At 34.2% G+C, this 22072-nt stretch overlaps 1 protein-coding gene across 1 annotated transcript; it reads right to left on the bottom strand.

Annotated features, from left to right (window-relative positions):
• Positions 1 to 655: 655 nt before the first annotated feature.
• LOC129877658 (uncharacterized protein At4g38062-like) lies at positions 656 to 4388 on the bottom strand. Its single transcript, XM_055953178.1, has 2 exons — positions 4286 to 4388; positions 656 to 3523 (listed from the first exon to the last, which is right to left on the bottom strand). Exon 2 carries the CDS (start codon positions 3403 to 3405, stop codon positions 934 to 936), a length of 2472 nt encoding a protein of 823 aa, XP_055809153.1. The 5' UTR covers positions 3406 to 3523; positions 4286 to 4388; the 3' UTR covers positions 656 to 933.
• Between the last annotated feature and the right edge of the window lie 17684 nt (positions 4389 to 22072).

A 22072-nucleotide genomic window follows, 5' to 3' on the forward strand; every position in this document is an offset into this window, starting at 1 on the left:
AGCTAAACAATGTAATTGTATAACTTAGTTCCACGAATAATGTACATGTATGAACTGTATTGTGTTTATTTAATTTAATGATATTTCCTTTAATTGGATAATTCAACTAATCCATAGAATCACCATAAATTATTTTTTACAATATTAGTAGCCAGTTTGGATTGACTTATTTTTAAGCAGCTTATAAGTTGAAAACTGCTTATAAGTTTTAAAAAAAAAAAAATAAGTGCAGGCCAACTTTTTTTTTGACTTATAAGTTGAAAAATTCATCCAAATAAACTCAACTATTTATTGAGGCTTATTTTAAGCACAAAATAACTTTAAGTTGGACAATCAAACATTCATAAAAAGTTGAAAACAGTTTATAAGCCAATTCAAACGACCTCTAGATCTCATTAGTACAACAATGTTCAGGAAAGGCCCATGCCTTGCACTAGCCATCTTTAACATGAGTGCTTTTAGAATCTTGATCAAGCACAAAATTGTTCTATATTCTTAACAAAAGTGCCTTTTAAATTAATTAGTTAAACATAAGTTGTAATTTTCCAAAGAAAAAATTGACAAATACTTACAAAAATGTTTTCTTAAAATGAAATGATTCTAAAAGCTTGGCCAAAAAAGCTATTAGTCATCAGCGCATGGAACTGATACACAGTTATAGGCTTATAGCAAATTTCTTTTAGCAGCAAATGAAGAATCAATGATTACATTGGAGAGAACATTGTAAAACTACCACCCATACAACAAACTACAAGAAGTTCAAAAATCCTGTCAGTAACAGATTGCCAGCCAGAGTTGCAGATCTTGGAGAACTTTCAACAAGTTTGTGTTTGGAGTATAGAACTGCACCCTGTTATACAGTCAGCCTAACAGTTGAGCTCTACCAATGGTGTTCTTTCATCAGTTCTGGTTTTGACAGTTGAAAAGGGAGTTCTAGAATGGTGGTCTCTCCCTAAACTCTTTCTCTTCCTCGGGGTTCTCAAACATTTTCTCCAAATGTCTTACAAGTTCAACATCTTCGCAGCATAATTCACTTATTCTTCCATGTATTCCTTGCATTTGTACTACTAATTCCTCCCTATCAACAGAGAGTTTCTTATTTTCTTCAAGCACATCAGTTTTCTGGGACTCAAGCTCCTGCATTCGGCCCTCCAAGTGCATCCGTTGATTGCCAAAATGAGTGTTCAGCTCTTCCAATTCCTTTTTACTTTCTTGCAACAATGTTTCCGGCTGCCCCTCCTTCTGCCTTGAATAAGACAAGAATTTATTTAGGAGTTCCAATTTCTGATGTGTATCATCCAATTTCACCTCTAACTCGGCAATCACCTTGTCTTTCTCTTTAATCTCAAGTATTTTTAAACCCTCAGCCATTATCAGAACTGTAAAAGCAACTTCTTTACATGCCATATCTTCCGCTAAATCTTTGGCCTGTTTGAGAATTTCTTGTATTTTCCTGTCTTTCTCTTTCACAATCAGCAAGAAGCTATCCTTCTCCTGATCAAAAGCCTTCCGCACATCTGATTGTATTTGCTCATTCTGAATGTCTTTATCAGCCAGCTTTTGCTCCAAGCAAGAAATCTTAGTTTGAAGAATTTCTATGGTGCTATCCATACCTTCTGCAATTTGATAGTAATGTAGTTTCTCCTCATTTAAATCTTCCACTGCCTCTGTTCTTTCAACAATCTTCAACTTGACTTCTGTAATCTGTTGTTGTAGCTCATCAATTTTAGCTTCTCTCTCCTTCAAAATCCCAAGTAAGATCTCCTTCTCTTGCTTTTGGGAAAATTGATTCTCTTCAAGGTAGTCTTTAAGATTTCCTGCTTCAGCTTTCCACTTCTCTAGTTCAAGTTTGCTTTCTTTGACTTCTTCCCTTGCTTTGTCCAGGTCGTCTTTAGCTTCTTTTGAAGCATCTTTGAGAGCATTACCCAATTTCAGGACCTGTTCCCTGAGGTGTACTTGGCAATCAGATGACTCTTCAAGCATCTTTTTGTACTCACTCAGTTCTACCTCTAAAACGGTTGCTTGTTCAATCTTTTGATGTTCTAGATTTTTGCTATTTGGTTCTTGTCCCGCGTTGGCTGTAGAGATCTCCTTGCTACCAGAATGAAATTCTGATTTTAAAACTGAGACTAAGACAGATATCTCTCCAGTAAGAACATCACATGCATCATGGCAATCTTCCAGCTCCTTGTCTAGCTCGTCTATGTGTTTTTCTTTACCTTTTAATTCAGACATGCATCTTTTCATATTTTCTGCCACTTTTCCTATCTGAGAGCTCCATTCAGCTTCCTTTTCTTTGAGGTTTAAGGAACATTTCCTGTGTAATTGCTTTAAATACTGGAAATTGCTTTGGAGCTTCTTAAGTGCAGAAGTGGAAGCGGCATCCTGGAGTTGAGACTCTTGAAGCTCTTTGAGAGATCTTCGTAAATCTTGATTTTCCTGTTCAAGCTGTATACTTGTGCATTTTACATCCTTGAACAGTACTTCTTTCGTTCGGAGTAAGTTTCTTAACTCTCCAATTTCTTCATCCCCCTTGACGGTCAAGTTCTCAAGCTTTGAGTTTGCTTCTTGGCACACTAAAGAGCTATCATGGAATTGAGATCGAAACTCAGACACTTCCATTTCCAGAATTCTTCTTCTGCTTTCTTGATGAGCTAAATCTTGGTTACACATCCTCAATTGTCTTTGGAGGTCTTCTGAGATTCGAGTCTGAGAATCCAAACTTGCTTGCAATGAAGAGATCTCTTCAAACATTGCTGACTTTTCCCGGCCCCACTCCACCTTACTGGGTTTGAACTGATCATGGTTTCTTTTATGAGCTTCTTCAAGGTGTTTAAATTGTTCACTCTTCCATTTCAACTGATCCTTTGCAATCCTATTTTCTTCATCAAGTTTCTGGATGATGGCATCTCCATCTTTCAGATCATTGGATGCCCTTGTTTTTAGCTCTGATTCAACACAGATTTCCTGCCTAACTGACATGATTTGCTTAAGAGCATTGATTTCTTTATTACTTGCACAAATCTGCATTTCCAAATTTCGAATTTTGGATGTTGCATCATCAAGAGCCAACACCAAATCCTTGTTTTGTACTTCCAACTTCCCAATTTTCTTCCCATAATCTAGTTGCAGCTTGTCATGAGCAGAACTAAGATTCTGGAGACATGATTCTTTCTCATGTACATTGGACTTGATGTCATCGTAGAGTCTCTTGACCTCAAATATTTCCTCAGATTTAACAAATAGTTCATTTGCCTGTCTACCAATCTCCAACTTAGCTTCTTGAAGTTTTGATAATTGGTCGATGTGGGCTTTCCTCAGACTTTCCGTTTTGGTCCTGCATTCTTCTCTGAGCTTTTCCACCTCGCCTTTAACAACATCTAGCTCCTCATAAACTTTGTCCATTTGTGTAACTTTTTAGGTTGACTATGACCCTTCTGATGCACAAACACAACAGTTCACACTTAGTAACTAGAGCTCCATAAATCCGTTCTGTTGTTTTTCCTTCACATTAATGCTTTAGCTGAAAGGATAAAACAAAAAAGCTATTTTACAATTTATGAACAATCTTCCAAGGGGAATTAGCAATCACAGACAAAGTAATGCTTAACAGAAGCTAGGGCATGTAGAACCATTAACACTTAATTGTGTGGAGATTAGAGAAGCAATAAACAAACAAAGACATAATTATTTATCTTATTCTCCATCTCTCAAACTGTCTAATTGGAGTCAGCAGTATGAATGTTGTGCAACAATTCTTCCCTATTGAGGTGATCAGGCTCATTTAACAGTGTGTGCCTATTGAGGACAACTCATCTTGGTTTGACTATTTCGAAAGCTGGAATTGTCTGTATAATCACTCCTCTAACAAAAATGGGGAAATAAAAAAGAACTTCTCATCACACTTAACCACCATATCAGGAAAGAAAAATTGCACAATGATGAAAGTCTAGAGGTTTAACAAAACTTTACAGGACACCCATGAATTGATTGATCAAATCAAACATTTCATTTTCCTTATTTCACCGTTTTTTCTTTTATTGCTAAACAGCCAGATTGATTAGGAAAAAGATAGCAGAATCAAGAAAATCTTGAGGTTTAACCAAAATTCCACGAATACATTGACCAGATGGAGAAAAAAGGTCGACATTAAATTGAAGATACAGAGAACAACAAGGCATTTCTACAGCAATTGTGACACTGAAAATGCACATGAGAAAGATCTAGATAATATGGAATTTCACAGATATATCAAATAATTTGACACATTCATAAGAAGCGTTACCTTTAATTGGAAACAAACCACAGTTGAATTCACCAGTATAATCAAAATATTAGGGCTTTGTTTAGGCGCTAACTGAGGGAGAACTGGAAATAAATTTAAATAGAAAAGCTTTTGTTGACCATACTTTGAAATTTTTAAGTTTGCTTTTCTAGTTTTCATATATATTTTTCATTGAAGGGGTCTTTTAATTGATCTTAAAGGAAGGGTATAAGCTTTACTTAAATCAGCATTCTTTTTATGAATCTTGTACTTGTATAATTAATTTAAGAGATAAAAGTGTTAAAAAAACACCTGAATTATTTTATTTTTTGAGTTTCATACAAAAATTATTGGAAGTGTGAGTTTCATACATAAACTATCACTTATTAGTTTGAGAAACATACTTGTATCTTTTATTTCACACTCATCATGGTATGTGTACTACAATCTCTTTTTCATTTAAAAAACTTGTTACACCATACTCCATATGGATAAAAATTACATCTAAAAAAAATTAAATAAATTATTAAAATTAGTTAAAATTAAAGATTAAAGTATTATTATCTCTCGCCCAAAAAAATTATAAAATAAAATATAAAATATTTTTTTAGCTCACACTACCACCTTCTCTCACCATACCCCCACCCACCCCAATTTTTTAGTTTTATTTTTATTTATTAAATTTTTTTTATAAAAAAAATTCTTTGTTTTGTTTTAGATATATACATATGATTTTAGGAAAGAAAAATACTTTAATCTTTAACTTTTAACTAATATTAATAGTTTATTTAGCGTCAAGGTGGAATATTTTATCCATATGAAATGTCACGTGGCAAGATTTTTTCAAAAAATAGAGAGATTACAGAGAGTGCATTACACACACTACTGAGGTGTGTTTCTCAAACTAATAAGTGATAGTTTAGGTATGAAACTCACCAATAATTTATGTATGAAACTCAAAAAATGAAAATAGTTCAGGTGTGTTTTTGTCACTTATATCTTAATTTAATTATATAAGTCTAACCACCAAAAGTCACCCTTTAGGGGCGTTTGGTTACTGTATAAGGGCAAAGTTAATACATAAATAACTTAGTTATTCATGTATTAATTTTATACCATGTTTGGTTTTCATGTTTTAAATTTATACAATATTTGGTTGGTGTGTTTCCAAATATTGTATAAAAATTATTCTTGTATTGATTTCATACGGTTTTTGGTTATATTTTTGTAATTCTACATAACTAATACTTACATAACTTATGAGGAAATCTATGTATAATTTTATGCAGGGTAAAAGATAAAATAAGTTATGAGGGTATTAGTTATACATAGATTAAAATAGTAAATTACACATTTACCCCTATTAATTTACTTTTTTCAATATTTTAATAGTGAAAAATCATTTACCAAGACCTCCGAAGCGGCAGAAGACAAGATATAGAGAAAGTCGATGGTGAATTTTGAGCAAGCATGAGGGCCAAGTGGAAAAAGAAGCATATGAGGAGACTGAAGAGTAAGTGCAGAAATATGAGACACGGATCTAAGTAGAGCAGTAGGAGTCCAGATGCCTAGGATGATTTCTTGGTTGAAACTGTTGCCTTTTACTATCGATGTCCATCTGCGTGGCAGCTCCAAAGAATGGAGGTTGTCCGTTGTTTGAAGCTCTGCATTAGTTAATCTACTATGTTAAAAAAAAAAAAAAAGGAGCTTAGTTTTAGTTACTACTAATGATGTTGATTTGTGTTTTGATGGTAACCTGCTAGTTTTGTGGACCAAAGATATATGTGAGATTATCTTGAACCTATTCTCTTTTAAGATGACATTATTAAGAGGATTTACGGGTTACATTTCATAGATTATACTTTCTACACAACTAAACCCTTGTAACACCTTCTAAAAATGTTGTATATGGTGTTTCAATTCTCGACGAAAATGATACTGTTTTTGTATTTTGGTCATACTTTTTCATAAAATATTCCAAATTAGGTGATTCAAATATCTGGATAACCCCAACATCATTACCTACAATGTTCATGAAGACCATAGCTTAAGATTCGGAGGCTAAGTAGGTCGAATAAATTAATCTTTGCAAGACCTGGTGCTGTGATAAAATGGAATAATTGTAGAAGAAAAATCATATCTTACTGTAGGATGCTCTAAATCAGTTGATTCTTGAACTATATGAAATAAGACTTCTAGATCTATAGTTCATATGAAGACATCAAATCTTAATTAGGAAGTTATCTTGTTTAAAGATAACTCCGAAAAAGAGTATTTCGTAAAAAGAAGATTCATTTCACCAATCATAGAAGATCTAGATTCATTTGACATCACTCATGACATCAATAGACCTCCATTTGACATCACCCATGACATCATAATCCTCTATTAAATTTTTAGATTTTTCTTTATAATTATTTTAATTATTGTTAGGTCCCTTCTTCACACCTATGAATACTCATCTTATTTTATCATTTTGTTCATCAAACGTTTTCTAGCAACTCTTCTCTCTATACACTTCTTTACTCATTCTCAAAATATAGTTTTATTTCTTAGTAGTGTAGAAATACTATTCTGGTGATTCATATACTCCGGGCAGTACATGAAATGCTACAATGAGGAGAAAAGGCTAGAATTCAAGAGTGTTCATTAAGTCCTTCGATTCTGAGTGACGCTTCGTATTCCAGCTATGTAAGACTTCAATGAGAATATTTCTTCCACTCTCATGCCTAAAGTATTTTGATTATATGATAAATTATGTTTATTTTCTTTAAACTTTACTCTAAGGTATGTGGTGTTTATCCATGGATTCTTTCACCCACATAGTTCAAAAATCTTTCAATTAAATCTCTTGATTTCAAGTAAGATTTTCTTATGGGTAATTCTTATTTCTACTTAATCATGAATCATGGTTAAACTAATGATTATTGGTCTATTTTGATGCAAAATAATTTCATATGTACGAATTGATGGTTTGCACGTATTTTCTCTATTTATCTCTTTAAAGGTTCTTGAAATTCATGATGGGTTGTTTAAAGCATGATTTTTAATTAATAGATTGCAAAGTATTTATGCATAATTTCATTTACATACATGTTTGAAAGTTGAAATAATTTAAACCCACCTAGTTTTACTATATTTTCAATAAAGTTTGACTCGAAAGATTTGACTTCAAATAAATATTTATGAAAGCAATGTATACGATCAAAATAGAGTCTTATAAAATAAAAGAATGATAAAATGCTATGAATGATGAATTATTTATGCTATAAGGACAATTCTTGCGTATTTGAATCACTAAAGGTTTTAATGAGTTATTCTACCGAATGTGATGTTTTGAATTCTTAAGTTATATGCTATGACTATTTTGAAGTAGTAAACTATTATGTGGGATTGACTTAGCACCGAATAGGGCATTGAGGTGGGATTCGGTAAGGGAATCCTAGTAGCAACCCCTTGTCTTATTAACTATGTGTCAACATAGGAGTCCTTGTAGGCTTAGATTAATGGATTCATGAAAGCCCTTAAAGTTAAAGTTAAAGAAATGAATTAAGTTGATGGAGTTCTACCCGGCAAGTAGTCTCATCGGCCAACATAGAGGGTTATGTTGGATTTCATGTAATAGCTCACATGGTCTTAATGTTGGTTATAGTAAAATTCCCATAAATGAATATTTCAAATGCTATTTACATGATTACTAGCTCATGCATGTATATATCCACATATGTATGATTTAAATGATACTACTTGATTACTCATGCATGCACTCATTTATGTACTTTACATTATAAATGTCCTAAATGTTTTACTTCGTAATGCATGCCTACATACTTGGTACATTCAAAGTACTAACACATACTCTTTTGCCTACATGATACTACTATGTAGAGACCGGTGCTCCTCATCGTTCTCCTCCACGTGGCTAGTTGAGATTTTGTTTGAAGACTACTTTTGGTGAGTTCCCATGTTCCGGGAACAATACTCCTTTAGCTTTCTAGCTTATGAGTGTTGAGATCTTTAGACACTTACTATGACATTTCTTTCTATTGTGATTGAAGGTGAGCTAGAGACTAATTTTAGCCTCGTCAAATCTAAAAGTTAGAGATATTGTTGGACATATGTAAGTTGAAGATTTACTATTATGATTTTCGCTTGTTTATTTATTTTCATTACCTATGAAAGGTTAAAAGAACGCTAAGAGGCTTGTTTGAAGTACTTTCGAGTTCCTCATTCGCCATGTCACATCCAGGCCCTAGGCTTGGATCGTGACAATTCTGCATAACTAATACCTGCATAGCTTATTCCTACATAATTAATACCTGCATAACTTATTCCTCATAGCTAATGCCTGCATGATTTATTCCTACATAACTAATACCTGCATAACTCTAACCAGTAACCAAACGACCCCTTAATGTGTTAAAGCCTATCGTTCTTCGTGATTTAACTTTTAAATTCAGTCAACTATTATCAGGAAAATTATTTATCTTTTTAAAATATCTTAAACGTTGATCACTTGTGGAATTTTAGTTTTCCTTTAATTTTTGTGAAAAAATTCAAAATGCGACCCAATCCAAAATTCCTTTATTTATTTATCATTTTTTATTATCTGTTCTTTTTTTCTCTTATCTAGGATCGTAGATGCTAACGGGGCGGGAATCGAAGTGGGGGACCCCTCTACCGCCTGTGTCTATCTCCTGTCAAGTATGCTCCCCAGACATAGACTACGTACAGGGTAGTACTCTTGGAAAGATAGAATATCACCGCGTGAACATAACATTACATGTTGTTTTAAGATGTTATATTTCGTGTTATAGTAGGATTTTATAAGTTTCAAGTTATAGCAGTAAAACTCTATCAAGTTATAATTATTTTAAAAATATAATGCAGTAATTAATTTATTAATAAACGAATTAAAGAAAAAGATAATAAATGTACTAATGGTAATACTGAATTACCATTCAATCAGGACTCTAGTTTTAATTTATAAATTAATTGATTATATTTTATTAAGTAATTAAATAACAATATATTTTTCCTTAAATATAGTATTTTATAAATGATCAGATATATCAATCCTTGATTTTCTCCATTATCCTAATTAATAGTATCAATATCTTGTTTTAGTTTCTCTTTCCTCCTTCTTTCTACCTTTTTTTATTGTTTTGAAAATTTATATCATTTTTTAAAAAAATATGAAAATCATTTTTTTAATTTAGAATTCTTATTTCTTAATCTGTTTTATTTTTTAAATCCCTCCTTAATATTCTCACATAATTTTTCCCCTTAATATACCCACATTAGTTAGTTTTTCTTTAACTTTTTTCATGCATATTTTTTTTCTTTTTCTTCCCTATTTATCTTAAATATAAATTTTATGCTTTTATCCATGATTTTAAATTAATTTATTTTTTATATAAATTTTGTTAAGTAACATAATTTTTTCTTTTTTTTTCAGTATGAAATATGGTAGCGTTAATTCAATCTTGATTCAATAAGGAGATAATAATATGAAATTTTAATTAAGACTGGCATCTAGATTGAAATTTTAGTTTTAAAAAATACTGCATACACAAAATAGTAAGAATTAAATATTTTGAAATTCTATTCAGATACCAATTGTATATATTGTTACACTTAAGCTTTCCAGATAGATATCAATTGGATACAACATTAACTAGTTTTAGTTTGGCTTACTCGGTTGAAATCTTAATTATATGTTGTATTTTTAACTGGATGCAAATTAGATACCAACTGCATACATGGTTAGACTTAATATTTCAAGTTGGATACCAATTGCATACATTAATTTACTTAATTTTTCAAGTGGATGTCAACTGGATACCATGTGGATACAAAATGATTACCAACATTAACCAGTTTTAGTTTTTGGTCTACATTTGAAAAATATAATGCATACACAAAGGACTAAGTATTAACATAATAAATATTTTGAAATCAGAATTCATTGAGTTAAAATACCAAAAATATCAAAATATGTGTTTTTCACAATTAAACAACTAAATTAAAATAAAATCAAATTATGACTAATTTTCAACAGGATAATTTGAACATGCTTCTGGTTGTGTCCCTCCCGACGATATGTGTTGCACGTAATATATAATTTCCTCCATTTGAAAATCAACATACTTTCCCGTTCCATCAGAAATTTAATGCATTACACGATATCAAAGTAGAAAAAACTTTTATACACATTTTATACCAGATTAATGCAAATGCGTATACATTTTATAATAAAGTCGTACCAATTTCATATAAACTATGATAAATATCTATATGTTGACACGATATTACCAAAATTTCATACCATTTTAATGCCACGTATAACTATAAATTAGATATAGAAAAAAATCAATAGCATATTCTATAAGTATACAAAAATCATAATTGTAGATGAATTGAAGATTAAGTACCACGTGAGTGAATTGTGTCCACCAATAAGAATACATAATGATGTGAGTGTACGCGTGTATTTGGACCCGAGGAAAGTTAATAATGATTTCTTTATCAAACTAAATATCAATTTCATGCTGATTATAAATCATATCATATCAACTTCATATCAAATTAGTACAAACTGTAAAGAAAATCAAAATCTTACCACATCATGTCAATTACATCTCATTTATATACACCAAAAACACAGTGCATACCAGTTTGTAACAACTATAAATTTCATACCAAATTCATGACAACTACAAAAAAAAACTAAGTCTGTAAACACTTTACACATGTAATTCAAATAATCTGAAGCCGAATTAGAATTTGAGTCTGAATATTCAGTGGAAGGGGGTTCCACCATTTTCCCCTTCCTTTTTGCCCCTTTGCCGTGGTTTTTTTTTAATTTTTTACTAGGCTTTGTTTCTTATTGGGTGTGTGTTGATTCTTCTTCAAACGGGTTACATTCTTCCTCTCAATTGTGACATTTCTCTTAACGGGTGTGACATTTTTTTGGCTGGTGTTTGGGTTAATATATCAAAGCTTGATGGATCAATCTCTACAGTAACTCCATCCTCTGTAAATCGGGGATTCTTTCAATGTGTATGAGAAACTTTTTGAGTTTCTTCATCATGCAAAAATTTCTTTATACAAGCAATGAAAATGGAAATTTTAAAAACGTGGATAACCTGTAAAAATCGTGGGCAAGAAAGATGTTTTTTTGTTTGACTGTTGTTGAATCTAATTGAAGAAAGAGAGAGTTGGTAGAAATTGATGGGGGTTGTTGTATTAGAGACATGGGGCGTGGGGTGGGGTGGAGGTGGGTAGCGTGTGTCAGTAGAAAAGAAAAAGTGATCCCTTGATTATAGTGAGTATATTACACATAATTAATGCATTATTTTTTCTTTATCTCTCCTATTAATTGTGATAAGATTTAATACATTAAAAATACTTAATTTAAATAATTGAATTAAACATAATATGTTAAGGGATGTAATTAAAAATTGATAAATAGTAATTACACAAAAGTTCACTTATAGGCTGTAATATTAACCCTTAAATAGATATGTGGGGGGTGATTTTTCCTTAATTTTTTCGTGTTTGCTTTTTTTGTTAAAAACTCTGGAGTATCAACAATTACCAACCTTAATAATTACTTAAATTTCTAAGAAATAACTCCTTTATAGTAAAAAGAAAAAAAAAAGACATATCAATATGCATACATTTGTATAAAATAAAACAATAGACTTTTAGTACAAGTATAACTCGACTGATGTTTTAACTAATTTTGTGTATGATTTTGCAGGTACATTAATACAATTTTTATCTAGTGAAGAAATGACTGCACGAGCAAAAAAAATAATACAAGATGACAAGCAAGGTCAACCAAAACAGGAATTTTAATACTCATGGTTCAAACTAAACGTAGCAGAGCAGCATGACAAGCAAGAAAATGGTACAAGATCTAAAATTTAATGCCAAACACTGGATAAGAACTCATGCATACAATATTGATAAAAGATTTGCATTTCCACTTCTCCCTTCAATCGAGTACTCTTTTGAAATGATGTCAAGAGTGGAGAGACCAAGATTGAGGATATTTCCTATGAAATCTATAGCTGGGTTGCAGTGGTATCAACTTCTTCGAAGCTCACTCTGCGCGAGTTAGGGATAGAATAGGTAACATCTTCAGTTAAGATTGTGCTAATACTTAGATTCGTGGACTGAGACTTTACCTTATAGGATGAAGATGATAAATGAGTTGATCCGAACAAGTCAAATCCATGGTGTTTGTGAGGCCTACCGGAGCTCCATCGTTTCTTAGCGAAGAAGATGAAGATCAGTGAAGTTGTCTTGAAAGTTCCATCGCTTACTTTTCTTTTTGTATTTGTGGGCTTTCAGCCTTTTTTGTGGAATTTGTTTGTTTTGGGTCTTCTATGTTTGAACCTTTTTATTCAATAAATGGGCGTGGCCCGTAGTTAATTTTTTTTTAAAAAAACTAAATATAGAAATAAAAAAAAGGTGATGTGCGCCTTTGACCAATAAAAAAAACTACAATATTTAAATGAAAAAAGTAAACATTATATGCTATGCTAATGAATACGTAAAAATTATCTTTGATGATGATATATAAGGATTTTTTGCCTCAAAACTAATATTGTGTTGTACTTCTTAATCTCTAGCAAGAAAATTAAAAAATATCTGTCATGAGTATCTTCTTCAACTGAAAAAATTAATGCTTCTCTGCACTAAGAAAATTCTATGACATATCCAAAAGAAAAATATTGTGGAAAAAAGCTAAAACTATTATACTAGACTTTTAGAAGGAAGTCTAGCCTTAAATCAGTAAAACAAAGGTACATAATGAAATAATCTCAAAACCTGGATCATAAATAATAAAGAGCATCTACTACATCACTGAAATCTGAAACACATCTCAAGTCTTTAAAAAAAAGTAAAGACTATAAATGATAGATGGAGTCTAATCGTGATCTGAAAAGTAAGATTTCACCAAAGCTACAAAAACAACTCGATCCGCTGGATTCGATCAACCGCCATGAGGAACACTCTAATTATGATTTGCACCAAAAGCATAACAAAAGGTGGAGTGAATACAATTCACGTGTAATTAGTAGGCTTGGATGACTGAGTATAAAGTAGATAACCATCACTTATAAGCAAACTACGAAATGCTTCCACATGCATACAGAAAAGTCTCACATCGGCATTGGTGTTGCAATTGTATATATAAATGGCACTAACAAAAGTAAACAGGTAAAACTACACACTAGTTTTCAAATCAAAAAAGCTAAATAAACAAGCCAATGCAAATTCAATATAGTACAATACAATACAAGGATGAAGATGAGGTGGTGGAATCAAGGTTATCGAACAAGATGTTGTATACACCTCGCCGAGCTTTAGCTCCTAAGACAAGGACCTATGAGGAACTCGCAGTCCGTATTTCATAATCTCAATATCTCATTCGCTTGCTACCTAACTCGTGGTTAATGGTTTATAAGGTATTTTACTTTATTTCTCAAAGTAGTACTTCTACGTTTCTCAAACTTTCATGACCAACAATATATATAATAATGAGGATGAATGCTCGCAACAAAACCAATAATGAAGATATAATATCAATTCAATGAAATGCATAAAAGAGTTCAAAATTCCCAAAGCTCACATGATTTATGCCTATACATGGAAATAATAGTGGAAGAAGATCATTTGAAATATGTTCATATCATTTAAAGAAATGATAATACCAGCTCAATCCTCTAACTCGGGCATTTTCACTCAAATAAGATAAAATAATCAACTCAAACTCCTTACTAATGCAAACTCATGAAAAACATGCTCTCAAAGTAAATAATATCATAAAAGATCTCCCCAATGGGAAAACAACATAAACAAGCCCTCATACAGGCAAAACTAATCAAATAAGCCTCCATAAGGGCGAAATAACAATAATAAGCCCCCGCACGGGTGAAATCTATATACTCTATAGTTTCTTATATCTCATTCTCATGTTATGATCCCATCCCATAGTCTAGTTTATAAGAATAATTAACTACCGCACTCAATTTGAAGGAAAGATAAGCCAAACCTAGCTCGAATGCCAAAACTTCACTTGAATTACTCTATCCATGCTTTTCTTCTATCAATGACCCTATAATGATTCTCAACTATCAAGAATGAAAATTACTCATCAAAAGGGTTCCAATAATGTAATACCTCGTGTTATCCTATCCTAAACTAGGATCGATGACGATGAGAAAAATAGAGGAAAAAGACTGATCCTGAGGACTACAGGTATCCTCTAGGATTTGTAAAAGGTTCTACGTAGGGACGACTCATAGACCCTGACAACACTTAGAAAATTTTGATTTGGAGAAGCCTTCCTATGAGTGATGTTACAAGTCATAATTATTTCTTTGAGTCGTAGAAGCTACTCGTAGAAGCACCTAACACTTAGCCAAATAATAGAACTAGAGGGGCAAGTCTACGAATGGAGTTGATGAGCCGTCGAAGTTCCTATGAGTTGTAGAAGTGACTCATAGAAAAACTTCAGAGACTCATTATTGCAAGTTTCTAAGAATGTAGGACAAGTAGAGCCTACGACTCATCGAGATATTTATGACTCATTGAACTGAGTCATAGACCCCAACATTCTTCAACCTAGTTCCACGATTGAAGATGACAACTGGTAGAAGTCTTTAAGTGTCATAATAACGACTCAAAGGCGATAAATTTTAAGATTTTAATGAAGGTAAATTGGTCTTTTTCCACCTCTCTTAGACTAAAACCCTGATGTTTTAGGACTAAACTAAGTCCCTTAATAGTATTCTGAACGCATAACCTCTCATTAACACTTAGATTATTTGAGAGCGAGGAATTGAGAAGAGGAGAAAGGCTAGGGTTTAAGTTCTTCAAGCGAGGTCTTCGAACTTTTGATTGTTCTTTGAGTCTAGGTATGTAAGGCTGAACTAAAATATGGATTTTGTTCCTTCATGTCCCCATGATTATGATAGATTGATTGTGTACGGATTGAGACTCCATAATTGTATTTCTTGAGAAATTCTTGTCTTAAGAATATACATGTTGTACTGATCACTGATGAAATATTAATTCTTTTAGGAATTGATTCCATGAGCACATGATTTGAACTACTTGTTTACTTAAAACCTAGTTACATGTTGATTGATATTGAACTGTATACATCTTAAGATTTAGTCTAGACTCTTGAATTGTGAATGTACGATTGTGATTGGAATATGAGTGTAAAGATAGTATTGGTAGTATTGACAAAATTGATAGTCCTGAATGTTGTTACAAATGATTGTCTAAACCCTCTCTTAACTATATGATTGGAAAATTAATTAGTTGAAAGGATTGGTATGATAGAACGAATGAGTTGGAAAGAGTCCAAAAGAGACTGATTTGGGTTGATTATCTTATGAGATTGAGTATTGGGAGACGTATCGAGCACCGAATTGAGTAAGATTAAGTAATACCTTGAACTCAATAACTACGTTGCCAAATATAGGAGAGGATTGAACTATTAAAGTCAGATGTTTTCTAAATTATTTTCCTGACATGATAGGACTTGATTGGTTATGGATCTATGATTGGTGATCCGTTCTTATCATGGCAAGGTAAGGATAGACGTAGAAACAATTTTGGCTTATTGCACTATCACTAGCTCATAAGTGATGGTTGTCGGATAAGAGAAACTCCTACATAGGTCTTGCTAGTACTCTGAGTTGGATTGGATTGATCTGGAATGGATTCGATTGGATTGTATACAATTGGACTTTGTCTAAATCATATTCTTATTTAGATTTAAGACATCTTGATTGAGTTGTTCATTATTCTAATTTGGGATTCTGAGTTGATTTAATTCTATCCTAATGCATATTTCATTCTAGAGATCATCAACAGGCACATCATTGAGGATCTATTTACTTCCAGCGAGCTGGTGAGTCCCCCCTTGCTTCCGGAGGATACCCCATTTATCTTTCAAGGTTTGAGTCTAGCTATTTTTTTATTTGATTTATGGTATCCATGAACCTGTCATTTGGAACCTCTTAGATTGTTGATAGAGGCTTCATAGACTAGAGTGTTGATGATGTTGATTCATTTTGTTTTGACTAGTTTCTTTCTTTCTAGTTGTTGATGGGATAGATGGTTGGACTTTGGCCTTATTTATGAATAGTAATCTTAATGAAGTGAGTCTTCCACTGATTGAATGTGATTGAATGAATATGTAATTGGACTAAGTGGTTCTCTTGAGGATAAGCAATGGTGTTTGAGTGCCGGTCACGTCCTGGAGCTCGAGAAAGTTAGAATCAGAGCACAAAGTTCAAGAGTCCTAGGGTGTCTATGAAGTCGTGTCTAGTAGAGTCTTGCTTATAGTTTGTCGTGCACCACACTTATAAGCAAGACGATTATGGGCCTTTCGGAATTATTTCACTTCTTTCATATCCTTAGTTCATGCTAAATAGTTTAACTCTAAAAGTTCCTTCCTAATTCGTGTGTTCCGCACTTGTAGATAATGCCTCTAAAATGCACCACCAGTTAGAGGACCACCACTAATATTGAGGTTCTTCAATCTGAGTTGCCCCCACCATCTGAAGTGAGAGCTAGGGGCCAACCTACAAGGTCTACTGAGGCACCACAAAAGCCTATTATCCAACCAGCTCCTACTTCAGAAATTGAGTTTAGAGGTGTCATTACTATTCTCACCCAACTGATAGCTAGCCAGAGGGGTGACCAGAGTTAACCGGCTCCTAACTCTAGCTCTTAAGAGTTATCAGCTTTGGTGAGGATCCTAGACTTCTTGAGGATGAACCTACCAATCTTCTCGAGTTCTAAGGTTGAGAAGGATCACCATAATTTCATTGATGAAATGTGGAAGATCCTACAAGCGATGCATGCTATGGAGACCGAGGGGGTTGAGTTGGTGTCTTATCAGCTCAAGGATATAGAAAATGTCTGGTACAACCAATGGGAAGAAAGCAGAAGTGAAGATGCAGAGCTTGTTGTCTGGGATGAATTTGAGGGAGCCTTTCTTGATCACTTCTTTCCCAAGGAGTTGAGGGAAGCGAAGATAGAGAAGTTCGTGAATCTAAAATAAGAAGGACTGACAGTGAAAGAGTATAGTCTAAAGTTTATCTAGCTATCCCGATATTCTCTAAAGATGATCCCAAATATGAGATCAAGGATGAGGAAGTTTATCTCTGGCTTGGGCAAATATGTGAAGAAAGAGTGCAAAGCATCACTGCTGATTTCTGACATGGACATTTCTAGGTTGATGGTGTATGCTCAGCAAGTAGAGGATAATAAGAGGAAAGAAAAGGAGGAACACTTGAGAAACAAGGCAAGGTCAGCCGGACATGAGAATGAACAGAGGTAGAGTAAGGGAAATAAGTACTTCTTTTAGAAGAGGTCATCCAACTATGCTCCATCAGCAATAAGTTCACCTGCGTCGTATAACATGTATGATCAGTAGAGAGAGAGTCACTAGAATTCCAGAGCCCAAGGTTCTCAATCCCAGGCCAGTGTGACTCAAGGGTCGAAGGGAAAGCCACCTTGTAATAAGTGTCATAAGCTTCACTTAGGAGAATTAGAGAGGGAAAGAATGGTTGTTTCAAATGTGCCCAGGTGGGTCATTTTCAGAGAGAGTGTCCAACTTGGGGAAAAACAGCCCAGTCCTCTACCATAACACCCCCAGCTAGAGGTAATTAAAGGGGCACTACTTCAGGTACGGGTGGAGGTACATACCATCTATATGCTATGGGTAATCGCCAAGATTAAGAGAACTCACCATATGTTGTGATGGATATGATTCGAGTCTTTACTCTTGATTTTTATATTTTGATGGATCTAGGTGCCATTTTTCCTTTGTATCTCCTTATGTAGCTAGTAGATTTGACAAAATTCCTGAGTATCTTTTTGAGCCTTTTAGTGTATTTACTCCTATTAGTGAGTCTATCTCTGCTGAGAAGGTCTATAGAGATTGTGAGGTGTCTATCTATCACAAGAATACCACAGCTGACTTAGTTGAGTTAGACATGGTTGATTTTGATATGATTTTTGGCATATACTGGCTATATGCTTGTTACGCCTCTGTTTATTATAGAACTCAGATTGTTAAGTTCAGTTTCCTGAATGAGCCTATCTTAGAATGGAAATGAAGTATTTTGTGCCTAAGGAAAAGTTTATCTCCTACCTTAAGGCCAGAAAGTTGATCTCTAAAGGGTGTATCTATCACATCGTTAGAGTCAAATATGATAGTATTGGGTTTTCTACTCTTGAGTCAGTCCTGATTGTAAATGAGTTTCTTGAATTGTTTCCTGAGGATTTGCTCAGAGTCCCTCCTGATAGAAAGATTGACATTGGGATTGATGTTCTTTTCGACATGCAGCCTATCTCTACTCCTCCATATAGAATGGCTCCTACCGAATTGAAAGAGTTGAAAGAGAGGCTGAAAGATTTCCTAGACAAGGGATTTATTAGGCCGAGTGTCTCATCTTGGGGAGCTCCTATCCTTTTTATGAGAAAAAGAGATAGATCAGTGAGAGTGTGCATTGACTATTGTCAATTTAACAAGGTCACCATAAAGAAAAAATATCCCCTTTCCAGAATAGATGATTTGTTTGATCAACTTCAGGGTGCCACTTGCTTCTCAAAAATAGACCTTAGATCAGGCTACCACCAGCTGAAAGTGAGAGAATGTGACATACCAAAGACTGCTTTTTGAACCAGGAAGGTCACTTTGAGTTTCTGGTTATGTCCTTTGGTTTGACCAATGCTCCTGCAATATTTATGGACTTGATAAATAGAGTGTTCAAGCAGTATTTAGACATGTTTATGATTGTATTTATATATGATATATTGATTTATTCAAGGAGTGAGGAAGAGCATGCTAATCATCTCAAAATTATCCTTTAAATTCTTAAGGAGAGGGAGCTATATGCTAAGTTTTCAAAGTGTGAGTTATGGCTTGTATCTGTGGCGTTCTTAGGCCAAATTTTTTATGGAGATGGTATATGAGTCGATTCGTAAAAGTTTGAAGTGGTTAAGAACTGGCCAAGGCCCATATCCCCAACTGACATAGGAGTTTCTTGGGTTTGGCTGGCTACTACTGTAGATTTATTGAAGGTTCTCATCTATATCTTCACCATTGACTAAGCTAACTCAGAAGAAGGCTAAGTTTCAATGGTCAAATGCTTGTGAGAATAGTTTTCAAGAGTTGAAAACAAGACTGACTACTACTCCAGTGCTATCCCTACTCGAGGGAATGGATGGTTTCTTGATTTAAAGATACATCCAGAGTTGGATTGGGATGTGTGTTGATGTAGAAGGAGAAAGTGATAGCTTATTGTTATACCCCATACTTTTGTACCTTGAAATGTGTTCCTAACTTTCTTGAAAATGACCATGTGACCCCTATTATCCACACACATCAAACAACTCTAAGGAAAGAAAAATCTGATACCCCATAGTAGGGAAGGTTGGAAATAGGGTCATGAGAAGTCAGAAGGAGTTGGAGGCCAAATAATGAGTCATAGGACTCAACTTACCTACGTAATCTATTAATTTAGAAGTCTTACATACTTAATCCACTTGAGTACATACCAAGCTTACGTAGCATAGATTACATAGGTTCTTAAAATAAGACAAGATTATGAACCCACGGGGAGGAGAAGAGAATGACCTGTGGCAGCATAGAAAGGTGACACGTGGAAGCAGGTGACCTACCTGCTTGGGGTCAAGTAGGTGACTCACCTATTTAGGGGGGTGTATGAACCCCACTGCCATGTGACAGCTCCTAATTGGCAGCATGTATGTATTGGCCCAATGAGGGATGGACATGTATCGCCCTTAGGGGATGACACATGTCACCCCCTAAGGCAACATATATCTACATGTTAAATGACTCTTAGTCTCATTCCTTATCCAAAAACTTCAGCAAAGACAAGGAACAAAAACCCTAAACTAAGAAAGGAAAAGGTGAAGGCCTAGGGAAGAAAAAGAGGTAAGTCTTGATTTTGTTCTGTAAATTAATTATCTAGGGTATACCACGATGATATGGAGGTATTAATAGTATAAAATTATGGTTTGGAGACGAACCAAATGGATAGCAAGCAGCCATGATATTTTAACCGCATTAGAAAAGTTTTCGAGGTGAGTTTTGGCTAATTTCGGGTAAGGTAAGGTCTTTTCTTCCAATTTGAAGTTTATGGTGTTGTTATAGGGTGTATTATACACCTTTTATGCAGATGGAATTGTAAGAATGTCGTAGAAATGTTTGATGTTAGAATCAAACTAAATTGGTGTGGGTGCTGCTGGTTGTAGCCACCCGACCCTCCATTTCGTATGGTTAAAAGTGTTGTAAAATGGAAACTAGGAACCTTATTTTGGTATCGTAATTTTCAGCAAGTTGTTTGGAGCTTGTGTGGTGTAATGTTGCCATGTTTTGTGTGTATATGAGCTGCAGGTTATTATTGTTGGTTGGCTATAGTACTTAGGGATGTAATTGGAAATTTGGATAGGGCATGTTATAGGGGAAGTGCTGCCCGATTTCTGGTAACGCCTTAACTAACTAAAGAACTAGCCTAGAAGATGAGCGAGAAAATGAGTTTTATGAATACTTGGGTACAACTTAGGATGCTGAAAAGTCAAAGATTGTTGATATTTGTATTGCTTCCATGTTGAATAGGTTCAAAGAGCGATGAGGCGAACGTGATAAAGAATAACTCGTAAGAGGTATGTGAAGCTTCCTCTTGGCATGTTTTTGGCATAAATATGTAAAGCTATCTTTCTTTCCTTTTGCATGTCTTAGTCTTAAGTGGTTTGTATATGAAATGTGGGGTAATTCCATTCTTAAGCATCTCTTATTTACTTCTGAATATTGAACTCCTATAGTAGTTGAACTATTTCCCTAGAAACCTCTATATGTTAAAGAGGTACCAAATGTACAGGCTCCAAGTCTTAAAGACTATATGATAACAAGTGTTTCTAGTTCCATGAGCAATTTGGCCTTATGATAATACATATCTAAGGTCCCCGAGACTATAATTAATATAGCCCATAGTGGCATTTAGAGGGCACTCGAGATGACTACACTACTACTCGGGTCCTCAAATGAAAGTTTAATCTTCGCATACGGTCAAGTCTCTGATAATGTTTTAAATTACATATGGTTATTCACTGCTCTACTCATGCATACTGTAACCCTTCTATCATCGAGTCCCAAGCCAGGGTATGTAAATGTGCGCAGTTCACTACATTATCCACCGAGTCCCTCACCAAAGGGTCGGGTACACTATACGAGGACATGATAATGCAATGACATGCAAAACTCACTGAGTCCCTCACTAGAGGGTCTAGTATGTATGTATATATATGATGATGTATTGTAATAAGGTGGTGATGACATCGGGCCTATGATGGTTCTACAAATATGATTCACCGGATCCTTGATAGGGCCGGCTATATTGTATAATTTGAGCATGCATGCTTCTATAGTTCACAGGGTACAGGTACATGTTTCTGATTTGATATTTTATCCCCTGCTTCTCTATTTCAGATATGCTTCCAATTGTATTATGTTATGTTTATATACTCAGTACATATATTGTACTGACCCCCTTTCTTTAAGGGGCTTCATTTCATGCCTGCGGGTACAGATATGGGTTTTGGGAGTATATCAACTTAGGATTTGGTTCAGCTCAACTGGAAGAGGCTCCATTGTATTGGAGCCTAGTTTTTGGCACTGGCTGCTGATGTATACAATTGTTTTTATTTAATCAGGGGTATGGCGGGGGCCCTGTCCCGCCA

Source organism: Solanum dulcamara, chromosome 12 (assembly GCF_947179165.1).
Source record: "Solanum dulcamara chromosome 12, daSolDulc1.2, whole genome shotgun sequence".
NCBI lineage: Eukaryota > Viridiplantae > Streptophyta > Magnoliopsida > Solanales > Solanaceae > Solanum > Solanum dulcamara.